Below are 25,101 nucleotides of genomic sequence, written 5' to 3'. Positions count from 1 at the left end.
TTACTGTGAAACAGGTTTGCATGCTGCAAGCACTTTGAATACATTGTGAAATTGGTCAGAATCAAACGCAGTGCAGCGAATGCTAGTTAGAAGAGTATTGCCTAAAAAGTAGTCAAGAAAAAGTAGTAAACTAGTATTAGAAATAAAACTCCATCTACTACTATTTAAGAACTACTCAAGTCCAGCTCAAGCAAGTTTCAACCTGCCTACTACTTACTACTTTACTTACTTGCAGAGTATCTCAGCGTTGCGTCAACTGGCATAAATACATCCTTACTATGTAACTAAGAGCGAGGCTTATGCTCTCATACTCACACTGTCTCTCGCTCTCACTCTTTTCTTAGCTCAGACTCAGACTTTGTGCCTGCAATTGCATTTTTTGTTTTGCTTCAACGTTCGCTCTGCTCTGCTACGTCGCTGCCTGGTCTCGTTGTTGTTGCTTTTGTTACCTGCTCAACAAGATCTTTGTGCTGCCTCGCACTCGCACTCCCAGTCTCTCTCACACACACACGCGCATGCAGCTCACACACACACGAGCACACTGTGTGCCGCCTACTCACTCACTCTCATGCTGAAAGAGCGCAATGAGAACAGGCTGAATTTATAGCTGCTTCTTCTTTGCCGTTTTATTTTTTTCTTGCTTCCAATGTATATTTTTTTCTCTTTTGGTTTTGCTTTATGGCAGCGTTGGCGTCGACAACGCTGCTGGGCTCCCCGCTGTGTCCCCCGCTCTCGTTCACTCACTCACTCACTCACTCACTACCTGCCATGCTATGTGCATGTGCCTAGGCTGCATTCTGCCGCGCTGCTCTGCTGCGCTGCATCTGGCTCTCCCTCTGCTCCCATGCTCAATTATGCTCTCTTAATTTGAGTCTCGTTCTTTGTTGCTGTGTTTGTTGCTGTTGGTGTTGTTTAAACGCGTATCTTGCGGATACTCGGACTGTGTGTGACTCGCATTGCGCCGCACAGCGCAGACAGTTTAGCTCCGTTCGGTTCAGTTCAGTTCAGCCGCGAAGCGAGTAAGACGTGTTTTCTCCTCAACCCAAAAACAAAACAGAAACAAATTAATACAAACACCCAAACATAACAACACTGAAAACAAAGTTGGATAAGAAGAAAAATCCGAAGTTTGAAGTTTTACATACACAAACACACACGACACGTTTTAAGTGCTTCCAGTCTCTTCTGCCATTTTTTGTGTTTTTAAATAAATTGCGCGAGCTTTATGAGAAATGCGAACAAAGTCAAATCAAACTAAACTAACAATAAAAAAACGAAAAGTGTACTAAACGTAAATATCAATGAAATAAAGAATCTTTTTGAAAATACTTTGAAGAGTGTTTTGTGCTGAAAATGCTGCCATTCTTAATGTTCAAAATATTGCACAAGAAATACAAAATCAATTAACAAATCGACAAGTGCACGCCCAAAAATAAAACAGAGACAACAACAGAAAAGTTCTTCAGAGCCAGAATATACTATACTATAAAGCAGGCAGAGCAGGACAAAAGTTGTGTTTCGATAACAAATTCGATAACCACAGACTGTGTGCAGTGCATAAACCGCAGGAGTTTTTGGTCCTCAACGAACGACAATAACAACAACAGCAACACCAACAACAACAACAATAACAATGGCCGTGCCCTTTTATCTGCCCGAGGGCGGCAACGATGACATTGCCTCGAGTTCAGCGGGCACCTCGGGCATCTCCTCCTCCTCCTCCTCCTCCGCGTCGTCGTCGTCTACTTCATCATCGTCGGCATCCGGCTCGTCGACAGCATCATCCTCCTCCTCCTCCTCATCTTCATCCTCTTCGTCGTCGTCGGGTGTTTCGTCGGATGGCGCCAGCAGCATCGCCTCACAGTCCCCAAACACAACGAGCTCGGCCACGCAGACGCCGATGCCATCGCCATTGACAATGCCCAACGACCAAGTGCTGACCGCCCTCTGTGAATGGTATCAACAGCATCTCCATCAACGCTACCAGTTCAATGGCAATGCCACGGGTAAGTTCTCCATCAAATGGGTCACTTTATTTCTTACTTCTTTTTTTTTTGCTTTTGCCACTGCACTAATTAGCCAAGTTTGTTTGGGGCCACTTGACTGCATTTCCTTTTCGGCCGTTGGTTTCACTTTTCAAGGTTGTTGACTCATTCTCTCACTGCAATTTGTCGAGCTTCATTCGTTTTGCCTTTTGTCTTTCTCTCTCTCTCTCTCTCTGACTCAAAAAAAAAGAATGTTTGTGCATGGTCAGCACTTTGTTGTCTTTGCTTATCAGGCCACAACAGCAGCAACAACAAATGGGGCATCGAATTACAGCCAAAGATCTCTTGACGTACATCGCATGACATTTTAGCCACTTCTGATAAATTGCCGACAACTTGTAAAACGGGGTAAAAAAACAGGAATTAAATAAGGGAAGGGACTGCGTCTTGGGGTAGAAAACTTGTTGAAATAAGGTCAACATCAAAATTAAAAGACAATTCGAATTTAAGGGACAATATCAATAGTATCTTAATAAATCAAAAGTAACTATATAAAAGAACACAAATTTCTTTTACCAAAATTTGTGTAAGAAAATTGTAAATATATATGATAAATTTCACAATGAAATGTGAGCGAGAACAGTATATTGAATATTTAGCAATTCTTTTAAAAGTAACAAACTTGATTGCAAAAAGTTCAATTTACAAATTCTACAAAAAAAGAAAGATCGATAAATTCAACATTCAAGAAATCCTTAGAAAAGTATAAAGCTAAATTGAATTTTAAGCAATTCTTTTAATAGCAATTGAAAGATCAGCTATTTAAAAGCACCTAAATTAATAAAACAATAGATCGATAAATTAAATAAATTATCAAGTATTCGTATAAAGAAATATAGAAATCAATTATATATAATATCAATAATTGCTTCCAATAGTAATTGAACAATGAGCTGGAAAATATATTTTAATAACAGATAATTAAACAACAAATATTTTAACTATTCATAAAAGAAAGTATTTAAGTAAATATAATGTTTTCCAATAGTTTGGAACAGTTGAATAGATATGAATTGTAGCTTATAGAGAACATTGAGATACATATATTTCGAAAATCAAAAGTGATCGATAATTTCAACACATTATCAAGTATTCAATGTATTGGTTTAGATTTAATATTCTTCAATATGCTCAAAAACAATTTTAAGTAATTTTACAATCATTAGAAGATTTCTATCTTCATTTTAGAAATCATAAAATAATTCTAAAATCAAAACTGATCGATAATTTTAACATTTTTGCAACTGTTGAAAGTATTATATTAAAGTAAATTAAATATTCTCCAATATATTTCTATGTATTTCGAGTAATTGAACAAATCAGTTGATATATTATATTTCCTTTTTTGAAGTCCTTTAACAATTCTACAATAAAAACTGATCGACAATTTTAACATATTTGTAAATATTCATAAAACAAAACTACTCAAATAAATTGAATATTTTTATATAATTCCAATATTTATGGAATAATCAGCTGCTATATATTATATATCTCAATTTGCTTCCCAATAGAAGAATTACCCTCCCAATTCTTCAGCTGATTCAGCCATTTTTATCCGCTGCCCCAAATGAGACGCTGATTAGCTCAACATGTCCAGCGTTTCCATTAGCTCGATGTATCTTTGTATCTGTGTATCTTGTTTGTTGTGGGTAGCTGCGACTGTGTCATGCGATTTATTTACTTGCAACCAGTCCAAAAGGTGGGCGTGTGCTTGGCCGAATGTTGACCAGCTGCTGCTGCTGCTGCTGTTGCATGAAGCTTGTTGCTCATTTAATTGGCACGCGCCGATTGCAGTCGAATGTCTTATTCGAATTGTGTATCTATTAGATATGTATCTTGTATCTTTTCGGGGCAACAGTCGTTGCGCGCAAGCCACTAACCCAAATTATTAAACGCCATTTGACCTTAGGCAACACGGCTGCTGCTGCTGCGGGGGGTGCAAGGGCTCCAAACAAAGTGTTTTTCCATTTAACGGCTGTTTAAATAGCCATTTTCTGGGCCATTTTTGGTTTTTTGAACGTGGTCAATGCGGCTACATTATAACTGTTTTATGTTGGTTTTTGCGGTCTCTTGACAGACTTTTTCAGACTTTTTGTTGCTGCCCCCTGTCATCGACGCTGCGGTTTCAAAGCTGAGAAAAACAATTTTTCACGTTTTTGTTTTTCGTAAAGTATTTTCAATTTTCTTACTTCTTTACAACTGTCAGCACGCTCAGCTGTGGCTTGACTTGTTATTATTTATAACTGCGATAAGCATAAGCAAAATCACAAGCGAATGCTCAGCACTCGAAGAGAATTCCCTACACAAATGAGTCATGTTTACTAGTAATTGCAATCAACGAAAAATAATATTCTTTTGATAAAGTCAACTTATAAGAAATTTATACGATCGGTAGCTGCATTGGCGTAATTATTTCGTTTTGTTATGGATATATTGCGAGTTTTTTAAAGACTCTTTTTTAATTCTTCGTTGTGTCAATATTTTTTGTACATTTTACCTAAACAGATTATAAGTTATCTTTTCTATTAAAATAATTTGTCTTTATTATGTAGTTATATATATCTACAGCCGTGAACTTTAAAATATCAGTTTTATCGTAAATTCTTTCTTCAAAAATGATTCCTTAAAAATCTACTTCATATAATATTTTAATTAACTATTACAAAAAGTAAATTAAAGTATTATATTAAGCAGCTTTTTAAAGAAACTTTTATGGATGACTAAATTACATCTAAAAAATCAATTTTTTGATTAATTGTTGCAAGAATCTTTAGTTTACTTATTTAAAAAAGGAAATGAAAGGAATGACAATGGTATTTTAAATTTTCAAACGACACTTTATTATGTTTTTGTGTTTTATTAACAAATGTATTTAAATAATGTTATAGAATATAAAGAAAGTTTGTTTTTCATTACTTCTAAGGTATTGACTAACAATAGATTAGACCTTAGTCTTAAAACTACAAATTTCATTTATCTGTTTACTCAGTTACAAAGTTGAAGATCTCCTCTGTCTTTGCCTTCTTTACTCTCCATATCAATCTCCACATCAATAACAGTTTTTTCTGTTCCTAACTCTCACTTGGTAACTTCTCGTTTATTTTCCTATCTATTAAATATTATCCTCAGGCAATTGCGCCCTTCGTTTCCTGTGTATGTTATCATAAGCTGTCGCTGGAGTGCATAATTTATGTAATAGTAACACATCCACAAAACCATCTCAAAACTAGTGAACAATGCTTTAAGCACTTGACGGGCACCAACTTAAACCCGAACCCTATTTTATAGGGTTGCCTTCTGCTGCCAAAGTCTATATGCATAGTAACCCCTAAGCTACCGTTATTCATTTTGTTTTTTTTTTTGTATTTTTCATACATATTTTTTTTGCCGCAGCATCTTGAAATGGAAGAGGCAACAACCGAGGCAGCAGGCAACGCTTAGTCATCAACGTTGTTGATGCTGCCATCCCCCAAATACGAGCCTAAAAAGAACTCAACCCCTAAACCCAACCCCCAGCTCGCCTTTTGTGTGGAGCTTTAGGCGCGGGGGGGGAGGGGTTTAAGGGCACCTAAGTTGCTTAAGCGGCTCGGCAACCCGCCCTTAAAAAAAAGCGAGCCCAACAAAAGGTGCAATGACAGCGTGTGGCACAAACACTTGCCTCTCACTCTCTTTCTATCTCTCTCTCTCTCTCTCTCTGTTTCGCTGCTGTAATCTGACTAAAAGCGACGCCGTTTTGGCTGCTCTCTTTTGGCCTGGCCATTCGCATCATTCGGGCCAAATGTTGTTGTTGCTGTCGCTGTTGCCAACAGCTGTTGCTGCTAGGCGTTGTTTCTGCTGCCGACGTCGCTGCCGCTCTTGACATTTTTTTGCGCGCAGTTTGTTTTGCTCAGCAACTTCGTCGCTGCGTCGGCAACGGAAATTGCTGCAGTAGCAACAAAAAAAAATGGCGGCAAACATGGCGAGCCTTTTTTTCCTGTTCCTGTTGCTGCTGTTGCTGACCTGGCAACAGCTGACAAACATTGCGGCAGCATGCGCAGAGAGAGATAGAAAGAGAGAGAGAGTGGGGTGTGCTGCTCATTATCTCATTGCCAAAGTCACAGCGCATTTGTACAGCCTACACCACAGGCAACAACATTGAACAGCAGCGACAGCGTTGCCAACTTCATTATGTGGCAGTGTTGCCAACTTCATCATCATTATCATCATCACTCAGCGTCAGCGTCAGCGTCATCATCTTCATTTGCATTTCCTTTTTGCACTTTGCGGCTGCACAAATGCAAATTTGCTTTTGGCTCTGTTGCCAGGCGAGCCTCTGATTTATGTGCGCAAAAGGGAGAGGGAGAGATGCTAGAGAGAGCGTAGAGAGAGCATATGTAGCGAGAGTGTGTGTGTGTGTGAGAGGGGAGTGTATTAGTGTGTGTGTGTGTGTGTGTGTGTGTGCTTTGCCTTGATTTTTTGCCTATGCTTTGCTTTAGCTTTTTTTGATTGTTTTCTAGGGTTTTGTTGTTGTCTTGGCTGCTGTGGTTGTTGTTGTTATTGTCTCCTCTGATGCTGCTGCTGTTATACTTGCTGTGGTTGTTGTTGTTCTTGCTACTGTTTCTGTTGTTGTTGTCTCTTGTTGATGCTGCTGCTACTGTTGTTGCTGTTATTTTTGCTATTATTGTCTCCTCTGCTTCTGCTGATGTTATTGCTGCTGTTGTTGTTGCTGCTATTGTCATTGCTCTTGTTGTTGTTGCTGCTCTTCTTGCTGCTTTTGCTGATGTTCTCGCTGCTGCTGTTGTTGCTGTTATTGTCATTGCAGTTGTTGTCATCTTCTGCTTCGTGCTTTGCTTTCGCATTGACCGTGAATTGGTTTTGCGCCCGCTGCTTTTATGCAAATCTCCAAATGCGGCAAAGCTTCTAGCTTCTATCATTAATTGCAGCTAGCAATCGGTTGTGGCATGCAACATTTGCCATCAACTCGAAAAGTGCGAAAATATTGCAACTGTTTTGCTTTGGCTTGCAGCTGCAACTATAAAACGCCTTTAAAAAAAACGCGGCGCAATGAACTTTCTTCACACATTTCAAGTTTAAATGGCCGCCAGGCACTTTGCTTAATAAGTAAAGCACGAAAGCAGCTCAAAAGACTTGACACTAACACTGCGAAGCGAAGCAAGCCAAGTGACTGACTGAATGACTAACTGACTGAATGACTGACTTGCAGTCTGAGTCTGGTTGGGTGTCTAGTTGGCTTTTGATTAAGTCTCACACGTCGCCGGAGCCGTGCTAAATTGTTTGCATTGAGGCGCTGCTGCTGATGCGATTCCAAGTGTGAGAAGCTAGTTGAAACGTGCTCAAGTTTTTGTTATGAAATTGAGCCTAGACACAGCGCTTGTCCTTCAGACAAAAGAAATGGCAAGAGTGCTCAAAAAAAAAGAAACCGTATCAAAAGGAAGCAAAAAACTAAGAAACAGGATATGCTTTTCAAACTTGTGATAATTGGCAGAAGCAGCTTCCACTTAGAAGCGACACTTTTGATTAAGCAGAGAAATTCCTCAACTTGAGTTTAGTCAGCGCAATTAACAACGCAAAAATATAAGAGAGATAATCATAATATTACGTATACGACCCCTGGTCAGCTATCGATCAGCGAGATGAAACGCAATTAAATTCAATTGCAAAGCCACATGCAAAAGAAATAAACGACAAACTGCACGTTTTACAACGCGAATAGTAATAAATCAGTAAACAAAAAAATGAATATAAACATAAAAATAATAATAAATGAAGAGCAGTCGCGGCAGACGCGCTGTCTTCGCTTCGTCATCCGCCTGCCCTTTCCCCTCCCCTCTTCCCTTCTTTTTTTAGCTGCTGCCACTTTGCTTGTGGCAGCAACTCGTGTGTGCTGACCACTCGCTGCTCTCGTGTCCACATCGAGTCGCCTCTTCCCCCAATCTCGCAGCTCAATTTCAATGTGCGACGTTAATTGTTGTTAGCATTTTGTTTGCACATTTATTAATCGCATTTGATTGTTTATTAAAGACATTCTCACATTACGCGATGCGTTGACTCAGTTTCGTTTTGCTGCCTCACTTGTTTGTTTATGCAATGCAACGACGGAATTCTGTTAACACGATAAAACATAGCAAATTGCGTGGGATTTCAATCGATACTCGAGACTATTTGATAACGCGCTTCACCAAATACGCAAAAATAAAAAAACACACGAAGCTTCATTGCATTGTCTGTTGACTGTCTTTTTCTCTTCGGTCTTTTAGCCAGCGTCTCTTTTTTGTAGCTGTGAGCTGTGACGTCGCTTCGCTTTGTCTGCCCAAAGTCGATAAATTGCAAAATTGCAGCTTGTCTGTCGTTTATAAAATATTGAACATGCAAAGCAGCGCATCGATGAGCTTTAGAGCTTGTCAAAGGCATTGCAAGTGGAGAAGATTATCTTTAAAGCAAGAATAGTCAAGAGTCAACTCGATTATTAAGCTTAGCTGCTGGCAACTTTACTGTCCACAAAAGAATGGGGGAAGTATAGAATTTTCTGATATATTTCTTATAAAATGATAAAAAATATATGAAAAATTGTATTTATATTTTTTGAAATAGAAAAAGAATTAAGATTTTTACATATTTTAAAAATAATAATCATAAAATGAGTATCTTATCGTCATGCTCTATTTAAAAACTATAGAGTATCTCTGAGTTGAACTTTAATTAATAAAGTCACTATTAAGCCTAGTTGTTGGCAACTTTGAGGCTCAGTAAATGAATAGACTCATTTATTATAAGTAATTAATTTTGATTCAGAAGCAAGAAATAACTCTAAAAATATGAAATAAAATATCAATCTCTCTACAAAGTATCTTATTGCCTTGTTCTGCTTGTTTTTATTTGTTCATTTCAATATTTACACAGAGTATATCATCATAATCTTCTTTTTCAATAAAACAAAATAATGTGAAATTCAATTTCTGTTATTATACTGAAAATTTTATTATGAACTCATTTTTAAATATAAGAAATTAATATGAAACCTATTTTTAATATGTATAATAAAAATCAATCAATAATAGAAAATGTGATTTACACTTTCTGCTCTTTAAATAACATTAAATAATATGAATTGCAATTGCAACAAATATGCAGAGTATTTTATCATGTTCTCTTTATCAAATACACTTTTAAATGTTCGTTTTGTAATTCAATATTTGATCTACCTACAGTAAATATCAAGATATATACTAAGTACTCGTATCTGGAAGTCTCAGTCTCTGCCACTCTCACTTGCTAAGCATTTGAGCTATTTTCAGACATTTGTTTGACATGCCTGCGAATCGCATCACAATCGAAACAGAGAAAGATTGTGGCATGCACTTCTGGGTTTTGTGGCACTGCCTCATTCCAGTGGGAAGACAAAACGCAGCATAAACTGATGCCTTTGAAATGCGTTTCGCATTGAGCAATAAATCGTTTAATGAATTCTCTGGCAATTAAATCAAACTAAATGATAATTACTCTAGCTCTGCCGCTGGCTTTGCGTGTGCTTCAAGTGCTCCACAAAGTGAGTTTAATTTGTGCAACATAAAAATCCGTTGCAGTTGCAGTTGCAATCTTTTTAGGAGGCACGCGTTCGACACGCATTTTTTCAATTGGCTGTTTAACCTTGCACATGAAACGCTTAGCGCAAATTGCACAGTTTAAAAAATAGTTAGTATTTTTTTGTTGATATAGTATTTTTTGTATATGATTTGCACGCCTCACGCTTGGGCAGCGAAGCTTGAAGCGCGAATCACAGAACAGAACAGAAAGATGCCTCATCAGCTTCATTAGGCGTTTGTGGCGACACAACATAAGCATACGTAATAAAACCGAGTCGTATACGTAATCTGCGAACTGACCTCGTTTACTGCGTTCTTCATTCATTAGCTGCGATTATCGCTTGCCATTCATTTAGTATTAGAATCGTTACTTTTTTTCAGCAGCTGTTTGCATTTATTAAATCAACAATTTCGCAATTTAATTTAAAGTCTTTTCTTTGTTTCAATGTTTTATTCCCGATTCTAATGCGGACAAAACAAAAAAAAACTTTCTCCTTCGTCATTTCCAATGACTCAGAACACTTTCATCGCCACACGCAAAAACTTCCGCATTTTTAATCAGTTACCAAATTTGTAAAGAACAAAACAAACAACGGTAAATCGCATTACACAAATGGCTAATTAGCGTTACCAAAATTGGTAATTAAAAGTTCGATATGGCAATCGGATTGAATCCATTTATTGATCTCTCAGCACCTGTTGATTGACATTCAATTTCGTGTTCATTTTTTAACTCGTTTCGTTTGCTACCAAAATTGGGACTAGAACATTTGTCATCTGTGCAATTATGTAGCCAAGAAGCTGTTAACAACGCGGCTGCGATTTCTTTTTAAGCTCACAATTATCGGCTAGTTTAACAAGCTATGCGACTTCCTGCTAAAGTTAACCACAAAAAAAGCAAACAAAAACAGAAAACAGTGCAGCAATTAGTCAGTTGACCATGAGTCGCATGCGCATTGGAGCATGCGAATTTGGGATGAGACGTGACAAATAATACCGTTAGCTGGTTGCTCATGAAATGGCTGCGAACTTGGGTCTGATTGACTGGGGAGTTAGTATGTAAGAGACTTTGAGATACTTCTGGGTTTTGGCATGATTTTCAAAACACTTTTATTTCGCTTAACAGTAACAGAAATCTCAGGAAACTTTGTTTATTTATTTGAAAAGGTTCAACATAATTAAAATTATTATTTATTTATTTATTTATTTATTTATTATTTATTTCTATGTTATGTATTGTAAACTCACAACAACTTGAAACATTTTCATTTACTTCAAACACAGTAATAATGAATTCACTGTTGAAATGAATTGATATAGAATTTAAAGAAGAGTCGACTTAATATGCTTTTTATATAGTGAAAATACCCAACTATGCCTTGCCTATAACTGCAGGGTATGCAAATACAGCAGCAGCCTCGCCTAATTAACGCGACATACAGAAATGTGATGCGAGTCGAGTTGAGTTCCACCAAATTTGTAGCGCGTTGTCGCCGCTGTTGCATCGTCGTGACAATCCAGCAAATCGCCTTAAAAAGAGCTGAATTCAATTCAGTTTGATATGTCATGAGTGTGTGCTTGTTTTGGGGGCGTATCAGGTGTGGCAAGGAGGCGGAGGGATAACATTTGGTAATGCCAATTTTTTGACATTCTTTTCACTCAGCGGGGAATTATGCAACGACAGAGAAGTAAACTAAAGGCTTTGTGCTGTCAACTGAGAGTTGAAGTTGTTGCGGTTGTTGTTGTGGTTGCTTTGGTTGCTGTAGATGTTGTGGTTGCTGCTGTTGTGGTTGTTGCTCTTGTGGTTGCTGCTGCCACTGCAGCTCATCAATAAACATCAGCGTGGCTCAGTGTTCACAATGACAGTTGACAAGCCAAAGTTGCGTGTTTCGTGGAAAGAAAGCACAAGATGTGCCAATCAGATATCGAACTATATATGCTTTATTATATATATTTATGATTAATCAGCTTGCTGCATATTTCTAAGCCACTGCCAGTGACCAAGTTAAAGAGTCGATGTCAGTGTGTCAGGCAAGCGCATTGAAACTCGTTTCAATTTCGATTTCGACGCAATTTCATACTCGTTGTTTAGTTGTTGTTATTTCAGTTGTTGCCGCTTTTTTTTGCCAGCCAAGCACTTCAAGGCCATAATGAGCAGCAGCCGCGCATATGCTGCGGGTCTGTCTTTCCCTCTGTCTTTCTGTCTCTCTGACATGTAATCAAAGTGCGCGCACAACGTTTTGTTCTTTTGTGGCAAGTTAAGCGTAACACACACACAGAGTGCCACATTGTTCACGTTTTGTTCTTGAGCTTTGCTTCGGCTTCGGTTCTGCTTAGCTTCACTTTAAGCCAAGACTAAAGTCGCTTTGCTTTGCTGTGCTGTGCTCCACTGATTGATGTTTGTCAGCTGCTGCTGTTGCACATTGGCCTTAACAATTGTTGCAACATGCCAGTATGAAAAATTAAAGTGAATTATACATACATACATACATATAATTGCACTAACAGATGCGACAAATCTAGCCACACCTAACTCCTAACTACTAAACCCTCCTCCCTCCTCCCTCCGTCGCGTTATTAATCCCTTGATGCAGTCGCAATTCAATTAAACATTTTGCTTCGACTCTGTATTAACAAATGCAGAAATAAAAACATGAAACAAAACAAAACAATGGCAAAAACAATTGGTCACGTTTCGTCACCAGCTAAAACAACAATAACGAACTGCAACAAATGCAATTGTTGTTGCTCAGCTGTTGTTGTTGTTGTTGTTGCTGTTGCAGCGCCCGCATCGAGATGCGATCATAAAATGACAACAACAAAAATGTTAAGGTGCCATAAACGTCCTAAACGCGCAGCCAGTGATGCCAAGCGCGAACACGAAGCGTGATTTGATCACAGTGACTGCAAGTCAAGTAGAGTTAATAATTTATTTATTGGTTAAACAATTTGTTGGAAAATGTGAAAGAATATTTCAAAAGAAGAAACAATATAAGAAATATTATATAGAATAGAAAAGAAAGCTATAATAGTGTGAAGGCTGTATTTGGTATATTGATATACTAAAACATTCAAAATATACCATAGAGGAAGAAAGAGTACAGCCAAAAAAAAAAAACAAAGAAATATACAAGTTTTTGAGCAATAAAAGGTTAAAAAGTATAAAAGTATAAATCTATATTTGGTATATTAATATACTACTACAATCAAAATATACCATAGCTTATCAAATATACCAGATTGGGAACTAGAGTACCAAATATCCGACAAAATGGATTAATAAGTATAAAAGTATGAATGCAAATTTGGTATATTAAAATACTACTAATATCTAAATATACCATAAAGTGCAAAATATACCTAATTAAATTAACTGCATAAGTTCTTTGGCATAGAAAATTATTTCTCAAGTTTCTACAATTTCATCTGATTGCAACAAAATTTTCAAGAATCATAAAAACTGTAATTTTATTTTACATCTAAAGCTTTATTAACGGTATAAAAGCTATACAAAATAAACTGGCTCTATTACACAGTATTTCTTTCAAATTTCTAAGTCAAAGTCACAGAATTTATCACAATTTAGCTCCGCTCAGTTGTGCCCACATAAGTAATAAAAAAAAGGTATAGACAGACAGTCAGTCGTTGAGAGATACTCATATGCAAATGCAATTTTAACACTTGGCAAATAATTTTCCACACAATTTGCAATTAGTAGTAACATTTTCAATGCGCCAGCAGCCTCATCATAAAGGCACCAGCATGAGCCCAGCTCAAGCTCAAGCGCAACCTCAACCACAAAGCTAAAGCTCTGGCTAGTTATATAAGCAAGCAAAGCTGGACAAAGATACTACAAGAGTGCGGCGTCGTCGTCGTGTAATGATGCCTGACTTGGACAGCGAGTTGGACTGGCAGATTTTCAAGGTTAGCCTTTACAATGTTGATGACGACGATGACGATGATGGAGCAGCCGCAACAGCAGCAAACACGTGAGCTGTGCAGCAGCTTAGCAGCTCAGCAGCTGTTGCGCCAAACTAGTTTCAAATGGCACTAAAACGTATCTGCGAGATACAAAATTCATTGGGCATAAGGAGTGGCGCTGGCACAGCAATTAACCGCAGATATTTCTATGTTTCTTCTAGCTGCAGCTACAACAGCTGCAGCAGGCGAAGCAGTAAAACTTTACGCGACCTGCGATTGGCGATATTCGAGTTCAAGGCTAATGGGTCAACTGCAAATTAGAGTCGCCTGCAGGTTGGACATTGAATGACATTATTTCTGTATACCTCAAGTTATTGTATCTCCATCTCCATCTCCATCTGCAGCTGTGTCCAGTCAGTCAGTTAGCCTGACAAAGTTACGTGCATTGAGTTGCCCTCGGGGCAATTAGCTGCTTGAGACATTATCGTTTCGGTCGAGCAATCGGGCTGTCGAGTGATTTGTATAAACTTTGCATTACAATCAATCATTTGTCGCCGCTTAAATTGCTTTTTTAAGTAAATAAACATTAAGAAATCATATGGCGAACGCAGCTCAATCGCAGCCACAATTTATGCGCATATCAAGTGGACAACGCTGCGATGCAGCGATGCAGCGATGCAGCGGCTATCAACGGCTTTTGTTCTCGATTTGCATGAAATATGACAAATATAATATCGTTAAATAAAAAGCCATATGCATCAATGATGTTGCATTGCAGGCAAAAGATACTTTATTGCAATTTTATTAAATTTTAAGTAAATGTTGAATGTTTATACTATAGTTTAAACTGCTTTTAAAAACTATTTTGTTTTACATTATTGCAATTTTTTTTAATATTTATTTTAAGTGTATGTTAAATGTTTATACTTTAGTTGAAGCTTCTCCTTAAAGATATTTTTTGTTTCATTATTGAAAGCGTATCTGCAGCCTTTTATGAACACTTTAGCGTAGTGCCTATAAAACGCATCATTGAGATACTTTTAAGTAATTGTTCGATTGTGAAATTTACTACACAAAAGAGCAGCTATCTTTAAGATGCGCAGCGGCTGCATTTCAGATACGTTCGCTACTTGATTTTGTATGCTTGTCTTTACGATCGCTTTTATGATCAGCTGTTGGGCGAGGACTTGCTTTAATTAAGGCCGTTTTTATGGCTACAGTTTCAACGCACAATGCATCTGTCGACCTTAGACACTTCCTTGCATTGTCACAAAGGGCCAATGACAGTCGACAGCTTTGTTTTAATAATTAATGGCACTCAATTTATAGTATACATAACTATATAGTATTATAATGTATTCATGCTCTTTCTTCTCTCGCTCTCTGTCTCTGTTTTATTTGCAGCTCCGCACATTTTCCAGTACCCGACGCCGCCGAGTCCCTCGTGTTCGATGGCTCAGTCACCGAGCTACACGGGCCCCGACTTCTTCTTCGCCCACCCCGGTGTCTCGGCCTCGCATTTGGCACATCCCCGCACACCGCGCACCAGCGTCAGCTTTGCGGCCGGCGAGGAGATCCCCTACTTCCGGTCGCCAGCATATCCGGCGCCATCGACACCACAGCCAATGCCACGACAACCGCCGGCGCCGCAGTCAGCGCCACCGTTGCACTACAGTCACAGCTATCCACAGCAATCGACACACTTGCTGCCCCATCATCCGGCCTCCTCCGTCTCCTCATCGACACAATACGGCGGTCATCCACTGCCCGTTGGCGCCTACTATGCCACCTACACGCCGCCACCGACACCGAACACGGCGAATGCTTCCACCTCGACGCCCAGCTCATCGTCGTATCTACGGCACGGTCATGGCTTAGGGCTGGCTTCGACTCCACTGGCGCCAAGCGGTCCCAAGATGCGATTGCATCGCAGCCAATCGGATGCGGCCAGACGGTGAGTAGCTAATCTATTTTCTAGGTAGTGTATTCAACCTGATTAGGCTGCTGCTTAATGAGTTAGCAATGAAATTGTTGAGAAGAATTTACACTTCTTTTCAACACACAAAAGTTAGTTCAAGCCACAAAACTAATAATTACGAGTAAGGCAGTAAAGAAATTCGAAACTTGCAATTTCAATTCAGTTTATTCACCCTGATTAGCTTGCTGATTAATAAGTCAATAAAGAAATTATTGAAAAGAATACTACCTTTAATACACAAAAGTTAGTTTAAACCACAAATCTACAATCTGAAGCGGAAGAAAAATAATGGAATTTCGCAATTTCAGATTATTCACTTTGCGGTTGCTGATGAGTTCAAATTATTAAGTAGAGTTTATACAACTTTTACTTACTTTGAATTAAATTGACTAATTACATATTATATGTTATAGTTATGCTTTGTTTTCTCAATCCAAAAAGAAATCTGCCAATACATTATCAAAAAACATAGAGTTTCCCAATTCCAATTCAAATAATATATAGAGCATATATAATATAAGAATATTTCAACCAAAAATATAATCATTGATCAGAAATGAAATTCGAAATTGTAAGAACAGTAAATATGGAACTCTTCAATTTCTGCAACTCAAATCAAATTGTGATTGGAATCATTTGTTGTGGTTGAAATTTATTGAAATGCGGAAATCAAAGAATATTTGCAGTTATATTACATTTTCATGTATATAGTTTAAGGAAGTAATACAGTGACCGCATTCTGAATTAAAATTGATGAGATCAATCAACAAATGTTTAATATTCATTTGAACAATTTTTGTATTATAAAATATGTCTCTAGTTTGTATAATTTATATGAATAAAATTGTTTATATTTCGCAATCTAAACTAACGCATAATATCTGAAATTTAAAGAAGCAGCAATGTAAAGCTTATATTAAGTAAACGTTTTTTAAATTGACTTTATTAGCAAAAGTAATATTTCAAATATTGAAAATTCAATCATTAAGTTGTTATCGTATTTATGCTGATAATATGATGTCTTATTTTATATTTATAGCAAGCGACAGACCTCCACGGGGGAAGATGAACGCGAGTATCAGAGCGATCACGAGACCAGCTGGGATGAGCGGGACGATCGTTATGATAATTTCACGGCTGGACGAGAACGCCTTCAGGAGTTCAATGGACGCATACCGCCGCGCAAGAAGAAGAACAGCGGCAACGGTAATCCGAACAATAATCAAAGCCACAATGAAAGTCCTGAGAGCGAGGAGAACAACAGCGAGCAGCGAGATGCAACGGAGAAGGACAAGAAGGTAAGCAAAACTGATTCAGATATATTCTTTATATATGTAAATACGAGTTCATTAACATGGCAGATGGCAGAAGATGGAAAATACATATATAGAGGAGAGGGAGCTGCCTCCTCTGCTTAAGTATTTGACACGTGCTGTGGCATTAGTCAAAGCCCAAACTAGCAAAAATATGCGACTAAAAATAGTGCACAGCCAATGACAAATTGCCCGCAAGGAGTCAGTGTCAGAGTCCAATCGAGAAACGCGAATCGCGAATGGAGAATGGAGAAACGCGAATCGGGAGTTGGGAGTCATGCATATTTCAAATGCGGTGGCAGGAAAACTTTGCACATGCTAAAAGTGTGATAAAAATTAATTGCGCAGCGCTGCTCGCGTCTCTCTCTGTCTCTGTCTCTCACTCTCTGTCGCTCTGTCTCTTTCTCTGCGGCTTTTGCATCGCTGCTTTATGTTAATCTAGACAAGTGTCGTTCCCATTCCCATTCGCATTCACCCGCCTTCGACTCTCCTCCCCCTTGTTGGAGCTTCTATAGTAGTTTAGTCAGTCAAAGAGTCAGCCTTTGTCAGCTGTGAGCTATAGACTCACTTCTAAATATACTATATCTGTATGTTTTTGTATACTATATAGTCAATAATATGTACGCGCTTAAGTTGCATTGTCACACAACTGGGCGCACTTCTTGTGCATACTTTCTGAGGGTGTATTGATATCGCCAAGCGATATGCGACACAGCAAAGGAGGCGCGTCAAAGCGCATATATATTTATATGTAATTCTGAATATTATGGTTTAGTGAATGAAAATACAATATTATATAGAAATATGTATGTAAAACATGAAGCTATAGAAATATAATAATACATAAAACTTAATAGGGAATAATTTTTTCTGTTTATTTTCTTCATATTCATTATCGACACTGATTAAACTAACTTACAATTTTCAAAATTTGTATTTAAATCGTCACTATATATTTCCATATAAAGACATTTTCATTAGCATCATTTATTATAAGTAACTTATGAGGAGAGGGTATTTAGTGTGCGACCCTTTGAATGCAATTTAAACTCTTCTCCATCTCCTTCTTTTTTTTGCCTGCGCAATTAAAAGAAATGTAACCTTCACTTACACATACATAAGTACTATATACATATATTTACACTCATAGTTCATTTTCATTTTTATTCGTCATTATCATGTATACTTATTTCTCTGCAATTCATTTGCACACTTGTAATATGCGAGCGCAATGACAGGCTTATCTCAAGTTTGGCGGCACGGGAAGAAAAAAACGAAGCAAATTCTCTTGGGAAGCTGTGCTGCTTTCGATTCGCTTTATCGGAAGCGCACTGTAATGAGATCGTGAGAAAATGCTGTAATCTGTTGAAGAGGTTATTGCTAGAAATAAACTAAAGTTGTTGTTGAAGAAAATTTGTGTGGAAACTGAGAAGAGAAAAAGAGTAATGAATGTTAACTAATGTAATTATTCAGAGTGGCTTATTGTAAAATTATAATGCAAATAATTTAACAAATTTAAGGTATCGATTTTTAATAAGAAACATTGAAGAATGTCAAGAGTATAGTAAAACAATGTGGTATTAATTTTTAAATATACCATATTAATATACTGCAGAAATACTTTAAAAAACTGTCAACGGCTATATTTGGTACATTGATGTTGCACAATATTCAAAAATATACTATAGTGTGCTAAAAATATACCAGATTGTCAGCCAAAGCAATTTAAGTATTTCTTAAATAACTTTTACATTTAAAGTCAAGTACCCTTCTACTCTATTTAAAAAAATTATAAACTTTCATTCATGTATTACAACAGGAAACATGATATTTCCCACCATATACTAAGATACACGTTCGATCAGCCATTGGCCACATATGAACATACATATGTATACGAGTTCATATACTATAAGTATTTAGGTCACTGACATTCATTTCAATTGATTAACGAATGAGTGCGTGGAGAACTTGGCATTGTGGTCAAACAATCAGTGGAAGGGACACGTGCTCAACGATCAACTATATTTATTCCCCCCCGGGGACTATTTTAGCAGTAACAAGTTGTGAAACCAAATAGTTGGACATAGTTAACAACATTTTCGAAATGTCAATAAAAGAGTGCTTTTCATAAAGTTCCATTGTTTTTATAAAACTTACATTCTAAGACGACATGAATCATTTGAGCACTTAGTCAGCTTAGACTGTCTTTGTTTACAATTTACAATTGCATTATTTTTAACTTCTATTAAATAATAAAAAAACGATTGTTTTTCTTTTTACTTGCAGAAACAACAAAGCTTCACTTGGCCGACAGTTGTCACCGTCTTTGTGCTTGCCATGGGCTGTGGATTTTTTGCAGCACGATGAGTGCCGAGCAAAAGCAACAACAACAACCAGATGCGAGAACATTAACAACAACAACACCAACATTTACTTAATGATCCATAGTGAAATCGGCTAACATATAGAACATTGTAATCCCATATAAATATACATTTATATAACATATACTATTCAATAAGTTTATCAACGAAAAATCGAGCTGTAAAAGGTAAAGTCATAAAATCGTACAGAATCAACTGATGAGAACCCCTAAAATATAGATGTGTATAAAGTTATGGATGGTTGACGGGACACAAGAACAATATATATATATATATACATATATTCATACTATATACACATACGATATGTGTACATTCAACGTACTATATTCTAAATTACTTCTCTCAAAACGAATAGACTATCCATTTAAGAACTACTTAAGAAAACATTCAAACTGCTCAATTGCAAACTGTAGACTGGCTAAAGACTAAACAAAATACAGATATTTTTGCTAAAAAAAAAGAAAAACAAATTACAAACTTAAATACATATTTTTTGGTAACGCTTTTTGGCTAAAGACTCGTAACGTATTTTTGTACACACTTTAAACAAACAAAAACAAAAAACTAAAAAGTATTAGAAAAGTGAAACAAGTTAAACTGCCATTTTTTGAGATACATACAGAACAGATGAGATACTTAATATTATATACAGATACATTTTTATAATGTATTGTGGGCCGGTCTCTTAGCAATTAAATGTTTGAGCATTTTCTTTCTTTGCTATTTTGCATTTAGCTTTTGCATTTCATACAACTTACAAAAAAAAAACAAAACTCACAAAAAAAAAAAACTACAAAAACATAAATGTGAATATAAAAATAATTTTTATTTTGCTTCCGCGTTGATTTCAATCATTTTAATTGTATATTTTTGATTGTCAAACAAACAAATTTTTCAATGTCTTCGATTTGTAATTTCAATTACAAGAAAATAATTACATATATTATTATTAAATAAGAATTTCGTAGCAATCGCCCAACTTAATTGAATTGTTGCTTTAAAGTAGTGAAAATTGTCAACAAACAAAAATATTTAGCTTTAATTGTTATCAATGAAAAAATCAGAGAGAAAAAATGCCACAAAAAAAAAAGAAAAATGAAATGAAGATAAGAAAGAAGAATGTGTTTTTTGTATATAGTTAATATGCCATTTTTGTGATGATTTTGTCTATATGATTTATCATGTTTTTAGTTAAATTTCATAGTTATTTAAGTCAGACGTTTATCATGTGGATTATTTTGTTCATTCTTCAAATTGGTCTCACAATTTATAGTTTATAGTTTATAGATGCACAACGCACAGTGCAGACAAGAAATTTGCGCAAAAGTTTAATTTGAAATTTTCCCCCGCAAGGACAAGTTCTACCTTTGGTTAACTCTCAAAAGCCAACGTTGAATGATCTCTTAACTGGAAATTAATCGAACAGCAAAGGGCATAACTCAATTGATCTCCATACGATAGCCAAAGTCAAAAGTCAACATAACACAAAGTTATTCACATTTCTGTGGTAAATTTCACAACACTTTTGCCAAATTTCTTGACGTTTCAATGCTAATCGAACCGTGAAAAGTGACAAAATAAACAAAACAAACAAAAAAACAAAAATAGTAAGCAAATTGTAAACAAAAGAAACAAAAAAAAAAGAAAATAGATAACAAAAACTATTCCCAAAAATCGCATTGATCTCATGGATTTTTTTTATCATTTACATCAAACAATTTTTACTTGCATTAAACACGATGAGAAATGTGTAATTTAAGAATAAACATAATTGTATAATTAAGTATGTAAAAGTTTAGCGATAGGAGCGCCAAGCGTTTTAGTTTACATTTGTTTAAATACCCACGTTTTTATAATCAGTTTATCTACTTGTCGATTGACACAAATTTCAAGTACGTTAAATGCCTGTAAATAGAGCAATATTTTTTTTAGGTCTAAGAAAAAGCTATTATTCATTTCGAAAAGAAATACGAGTATACTAGTTAATATGAGAGCCGTAAATAGTAAACAGTAGAGCAAATTTCTTTTTATTTTTTTGAATTTTGTTTATTTTTTTTTAATTTCGTCATGTCTCTCACACACATATTTTAATCAAAACATACATAGATACATATTCGATCACATACATCATAATTTGTAAAGAAGTATTCCATGCCCATCCAAAAAAAAAACACACAAAAACAAAACGAAAAACAAAAAAACTCTGAAAATTCTTTGTAAATTTTTCTAAAGTGAATCGGACACCTCGATTGAAGATGGCAACATATTTCGATCATCGATTGCTCCGATTCATTCTAATTAGTTTTCACAATGATCTCGGTAAAGTTTTGTGGCCGCGCGCCCAAAAGTCAACGCGATTTTTGGTTTGCCATAAACTGAAACAAGGCAGAAAAGCAAGAAACAAAAACAAAAACAAAAAATCACATAGCGAAAATTTGTTTAATTTTTATCCATGCAATTTTCCCCCAATTTAAAATTTAAGTAATTCGTAACTCTATTTTTTGTACATAGCGCAAAAATCAAATGCCATTTTTGTATAGATTTGTTGGTGCCAAAATGAAAGTGAAAATGTGTGTTACAAATGTGTGCTGCCAACTTGTTGAAAAAAAAGCTGCGATGCAACACATGTTCTAGCTTAAGTTCAACCACGATAACGATCGATATCGATATCGAATAGTCTTAAGCCAAGCCCATCATTTTCAACATATTTCATTAATTTTTCTTATACTTTATAACTTGTACATTTTATATTATGCTGTAATATTTTAATACATAATATCATTATGATCTCATGAATATGTTCATAAGACAAAAGTATATATATATATATCTTCATATATATATAAATATAAATATATGTAAATGAAATAAACACGCATACATTATATATGTAAGAAGAATTATAAACAAAACAACAACAAAAACATGCACAAAAAATATATAAAAAATCAATAAAAATTTGAAAACCAAAACTTTGTTGTTTTTATTCCCATCGAAGTTAACTTTGACTTCTGGACCCTTGGATATTTTTTTGCCTCAAAACATTATAAGCAATCGACTTGAACTGGAAATAACAAAACTACTATAAGTGAGCAAAATTATATTGAAATTGTTTTAGAAGAATCTTTATTTGTGAACTCAATAAATATGGAAAGCATTGACCAAGAGCAGTCAATGAATCGTCGAGTTCTACAGGCTTTGACTGCTATTCAGGGAGACACAACACGAGCTGTATCAGTGAATGAGATTGTCCAACATGTGGCTTACTTGATGAGCCCCGACGAAACCGAATTTGCAAGAGATCTAATTATGAATTCATTGGAAACTCTCAAGACAATTGGTCTGATAAGGGAAACGCATAAATCAGAATATGCGCTCTTTCGGTACCCGTTATCAACTAAAAAACAAAGCAAGGAAAATAGTGATGATCTAAGACCCGTAGTAAGTGAGCGTTTTTGGCCATGCAACAATATTTCTGATATACCACAAGAAAATATACCAAAAGCTAAATTTGGTGTATACTACTATATTTTTAAAAATATACCATAGTGTGTTAAAATATACCAGATTGTCAGCCAAAGCCAAAGTATTTCTTAAATACCTTTCAAATTTAAAGTCAAATACCCTTCTACTCTATTTAAATAAATAATAACATTTCATTCATGTATTACAACAGGAAACATGATATTTCACACTATATACTAAGGTACACGTTCGATCAGCCATTGACCACATATATACATGTATGTATACGAGTTCATATACTATAGGTATTTAGGTCACTGACATTAATTTGATTTGCTTAAAGAATGAGTGTTTGCGTGGAGAACCTGGCATTGTGGTCAAACAATCAGTGGAAGGGACACGTGCTCAACGATCAATTATACTTTTCATATTTAGTCCCCCTGGGGACTATTTTAGCAGTAATAGAGTTGGCCACATAACAAGTTGTAAAATCATATAGTTGGACATAGTTAACAACATTTTCGAAATGTCAATTAGAGAGTGCTTTTCATAAAGTTCCATTTTTTTTATAAAACTTACATTCTAAGACGACATGAATCATTTGAGCACTTAGTCAGCTTAGACTGTCTTTGTTTACAATTTACAATTGCATTATTTTTAACTTCTATTAAATAATAAAAAAACGATTGTTTTTCTTTCTACTTGCAGAAGCAACAAAGCTTCACTTGGCCGACAGTTGTCACCGTCTTTGTGCTTGCCATGGGCTGTGGATTTTTTGCAACACGATAGTGCCGAGCAAAAGCAACAACAACAACCAGATGCGAGAACATTAACAACAACAACAACAACAACATTTATTTAATGAACATTGTAATCCCATATAAATATACATTTATATAGCATATACTATTCAATAAGTTTATCAACGAAAAATCGAGCTGTAAAAGGGTAAAGTCATAAAATCGTACAGAATCAACTGATGAGAACCCCTAAAATATAGATGTGTATAAAGTTATGGATGGTTGACGGGACACAAGAACAATATATATATGGGCATTTCCAAAATCGCGCACGGGACATTCGTACGCGTTCAAAGTAAAAACACGGCAAAAAGGAAACGTTTTTTTTTTCAACTGAAACGCTTAATGTACAGCATTTTATTAGCTCTTTCATTGGTGCAAAGATTGATGATGGGTATTTTTTCATTTAGAAGATAATTGCAGAAGTCAAGTGATTCGCACGGGACACAAAACGGAAGTGGTTTAAGAGGTCAACCAATTCAAACGCAAATTTCAGCTAATCCAGAGGCAATATTTTAATGCAACTAATTTTAAATTTTTGTGCATTGATGCCTCATTAAGAAGATTATAATTTTTTCAAAAACGACTTGTATTTTTTTTAATTCAATTTGAAGTAAATTCGCACGGGACATCGCGCACGGGACATTTTTACCACCACTATTTTACACCCGCTACCCATAGGGTAGAAGGGTATTATAACTTTGTGCCGACAGGAAATGTATGTAACAGGTAGAAAGAGGCATCTCCGACCCCATAAAGTATATATATTCATGATCAGCGTCAACAGGTGAGACGATCTAGCCATGTCCGTCTGTCCGTCTGTGTGTCTGTGTGTCTGTCCGTATGAACACCTAGATATCACAGACTATAAGAGATAGAGCTATAATTTTTTTTCGACATCATTTGTTATGTTTGCACGCAGATCAAGTTTGTTTCAAATTTTTGCCACGCCCACTTCCGCCCCCGCAAATCAAAAAAGTTGAATAACAATCGTAATTTTATAGCTAGAGTTGCGTATTCTGGTATATAGAATAATAACTATAATAGTTATGATTCCTAAAAATTTGGTTGCGATCAGACTAAGATTGTGGAAGTTATTAAAGAAATACTTTTGTATGGGCAAAAACACCTACTTACTAGGGGTCTGAGTTGCTTTTTCCGACAATCTGGTATATTGTGCTGTCTATGGTATATTTTGAATGCGGTACTATATCGATATACCATATATACCAGTTGGTATATATTTTTAGTATTTTTGTAGTATATTTGGTATATTTTGAGAATAATACCGCAAAATATATTGCTTTTTTTCAAAATAGATACCGGGTATCTCACAGTCGAGTACACTCGACTGTAGCTTTCTTACTTGTTAATTTTGCGGCAATGCTGCCAACTTATTCCATCATTCATATTGTGTAAATAAGAGAGAGGAATAAGTTGGTACTTATGTTGTGTACTTACAGTCGCGCACGGACAAACTTTAAATGATCACCAAAAATACAAATATTTTTTTTTTCTCCAAATTTTTTTATATTTACTGCGCGCATAAACTCTGTTTGCAAAAAAAATTTGATGCAATTCGAACAAGTGATTTGGATTTACT

At 36.0% G+C, this 25,101-nt stretch overlaps 1 protein-coding gene across 3 annotated transcripts; it reads left to right on the top strand.

The window, feature by feature from the left end:
* Positions 1-877: 877 nt before the first annotated feature.
* Positions 878-23,502, top strand: LOC133841699 (cell death protein hid). Of its 3 annotated transcripts, none has more exons than XM_062274371.1 (4): positions 878-2,006; positions 14,957-15,506; positions 16,570-16,828; positions 18,082-18,195. In XM_062274371.1, the coding sequence occupies exons 1-4, from the start codon at positions 1,634-1,636 to the stop codon at positions 18,178-18,180; spliced, it is 1,281 nt and encodes a 426-aa protein (XP_062130355.1). In that variant the 5' UTR covers positions 878-1,633; the 3' UTR covers positions 18,181-18,195. The 3 variants fall into 3 exon arrangements, with proteins under 3 accessions (XP_062130355.1, XP_062130356.1, XP_062130358.1); XM_062274372.1 differs by lacking the exon at positions 18,082-18,195 and adding an exon at positions 23,407-23,502 and having other exon boundaries at positions 922-2,006; XM_062274374.1 differs by lacking the exon at positions 18,082-18,195 and adding an exon at positions 19,133-20,820 and having other exon boundaries at positions 931-2,006.
* The last annotated feature ends 1,599 nt before the right edge of the window (positions 23,503-25,101 follow it).

The sequence above is a fragment of the Drosophila sulfurigaster genome, chromosome 3 (genome assembly GCF_023558435.1).
Source record: "Drosophila sulfurigaster albostrigata strain 15112-1811.04 chromosome 3, ASM2355843v2, whole genome shotgun sequence".
NCBI classification, from domain to species: domain Eukaryota; kingdom Metazoa; phylum Arthropoda; class Insecta; order Diptera; family Drosophilidae; genus Drosophila; species Drosophila sulfurigaster.
Note: the sequence above shows the minus strand (reverse complement) of the source record. Positions and strands in the feature narration are given on the sequence as shown.

Excerpts from the sequence above, each read along its gene's own strand:
- LOC133841699 (XM_062274371.1), top strand. The coding sequence starts at position 1,634 with ATGGCCGTGCCCTTTTATCTGCCCGAGGGCGGCAACGATGACATTGCC. Across the intron at positions 2,007-14,956 it reads GTTCAATGGCAATGCCACGG|CTCCGCACATTTTCCAGTAC; the intron begins GTAAGTTCTCCA and ends TTTTATTTGCAG. Across the intron at positions 15,507-16,569 it reads CAATCGGATGCGGCCAGACG|CAAGCGACAGACCTCCACGG; the intron begins GTGAGTAGCTAA and ends TTATATTTATAG.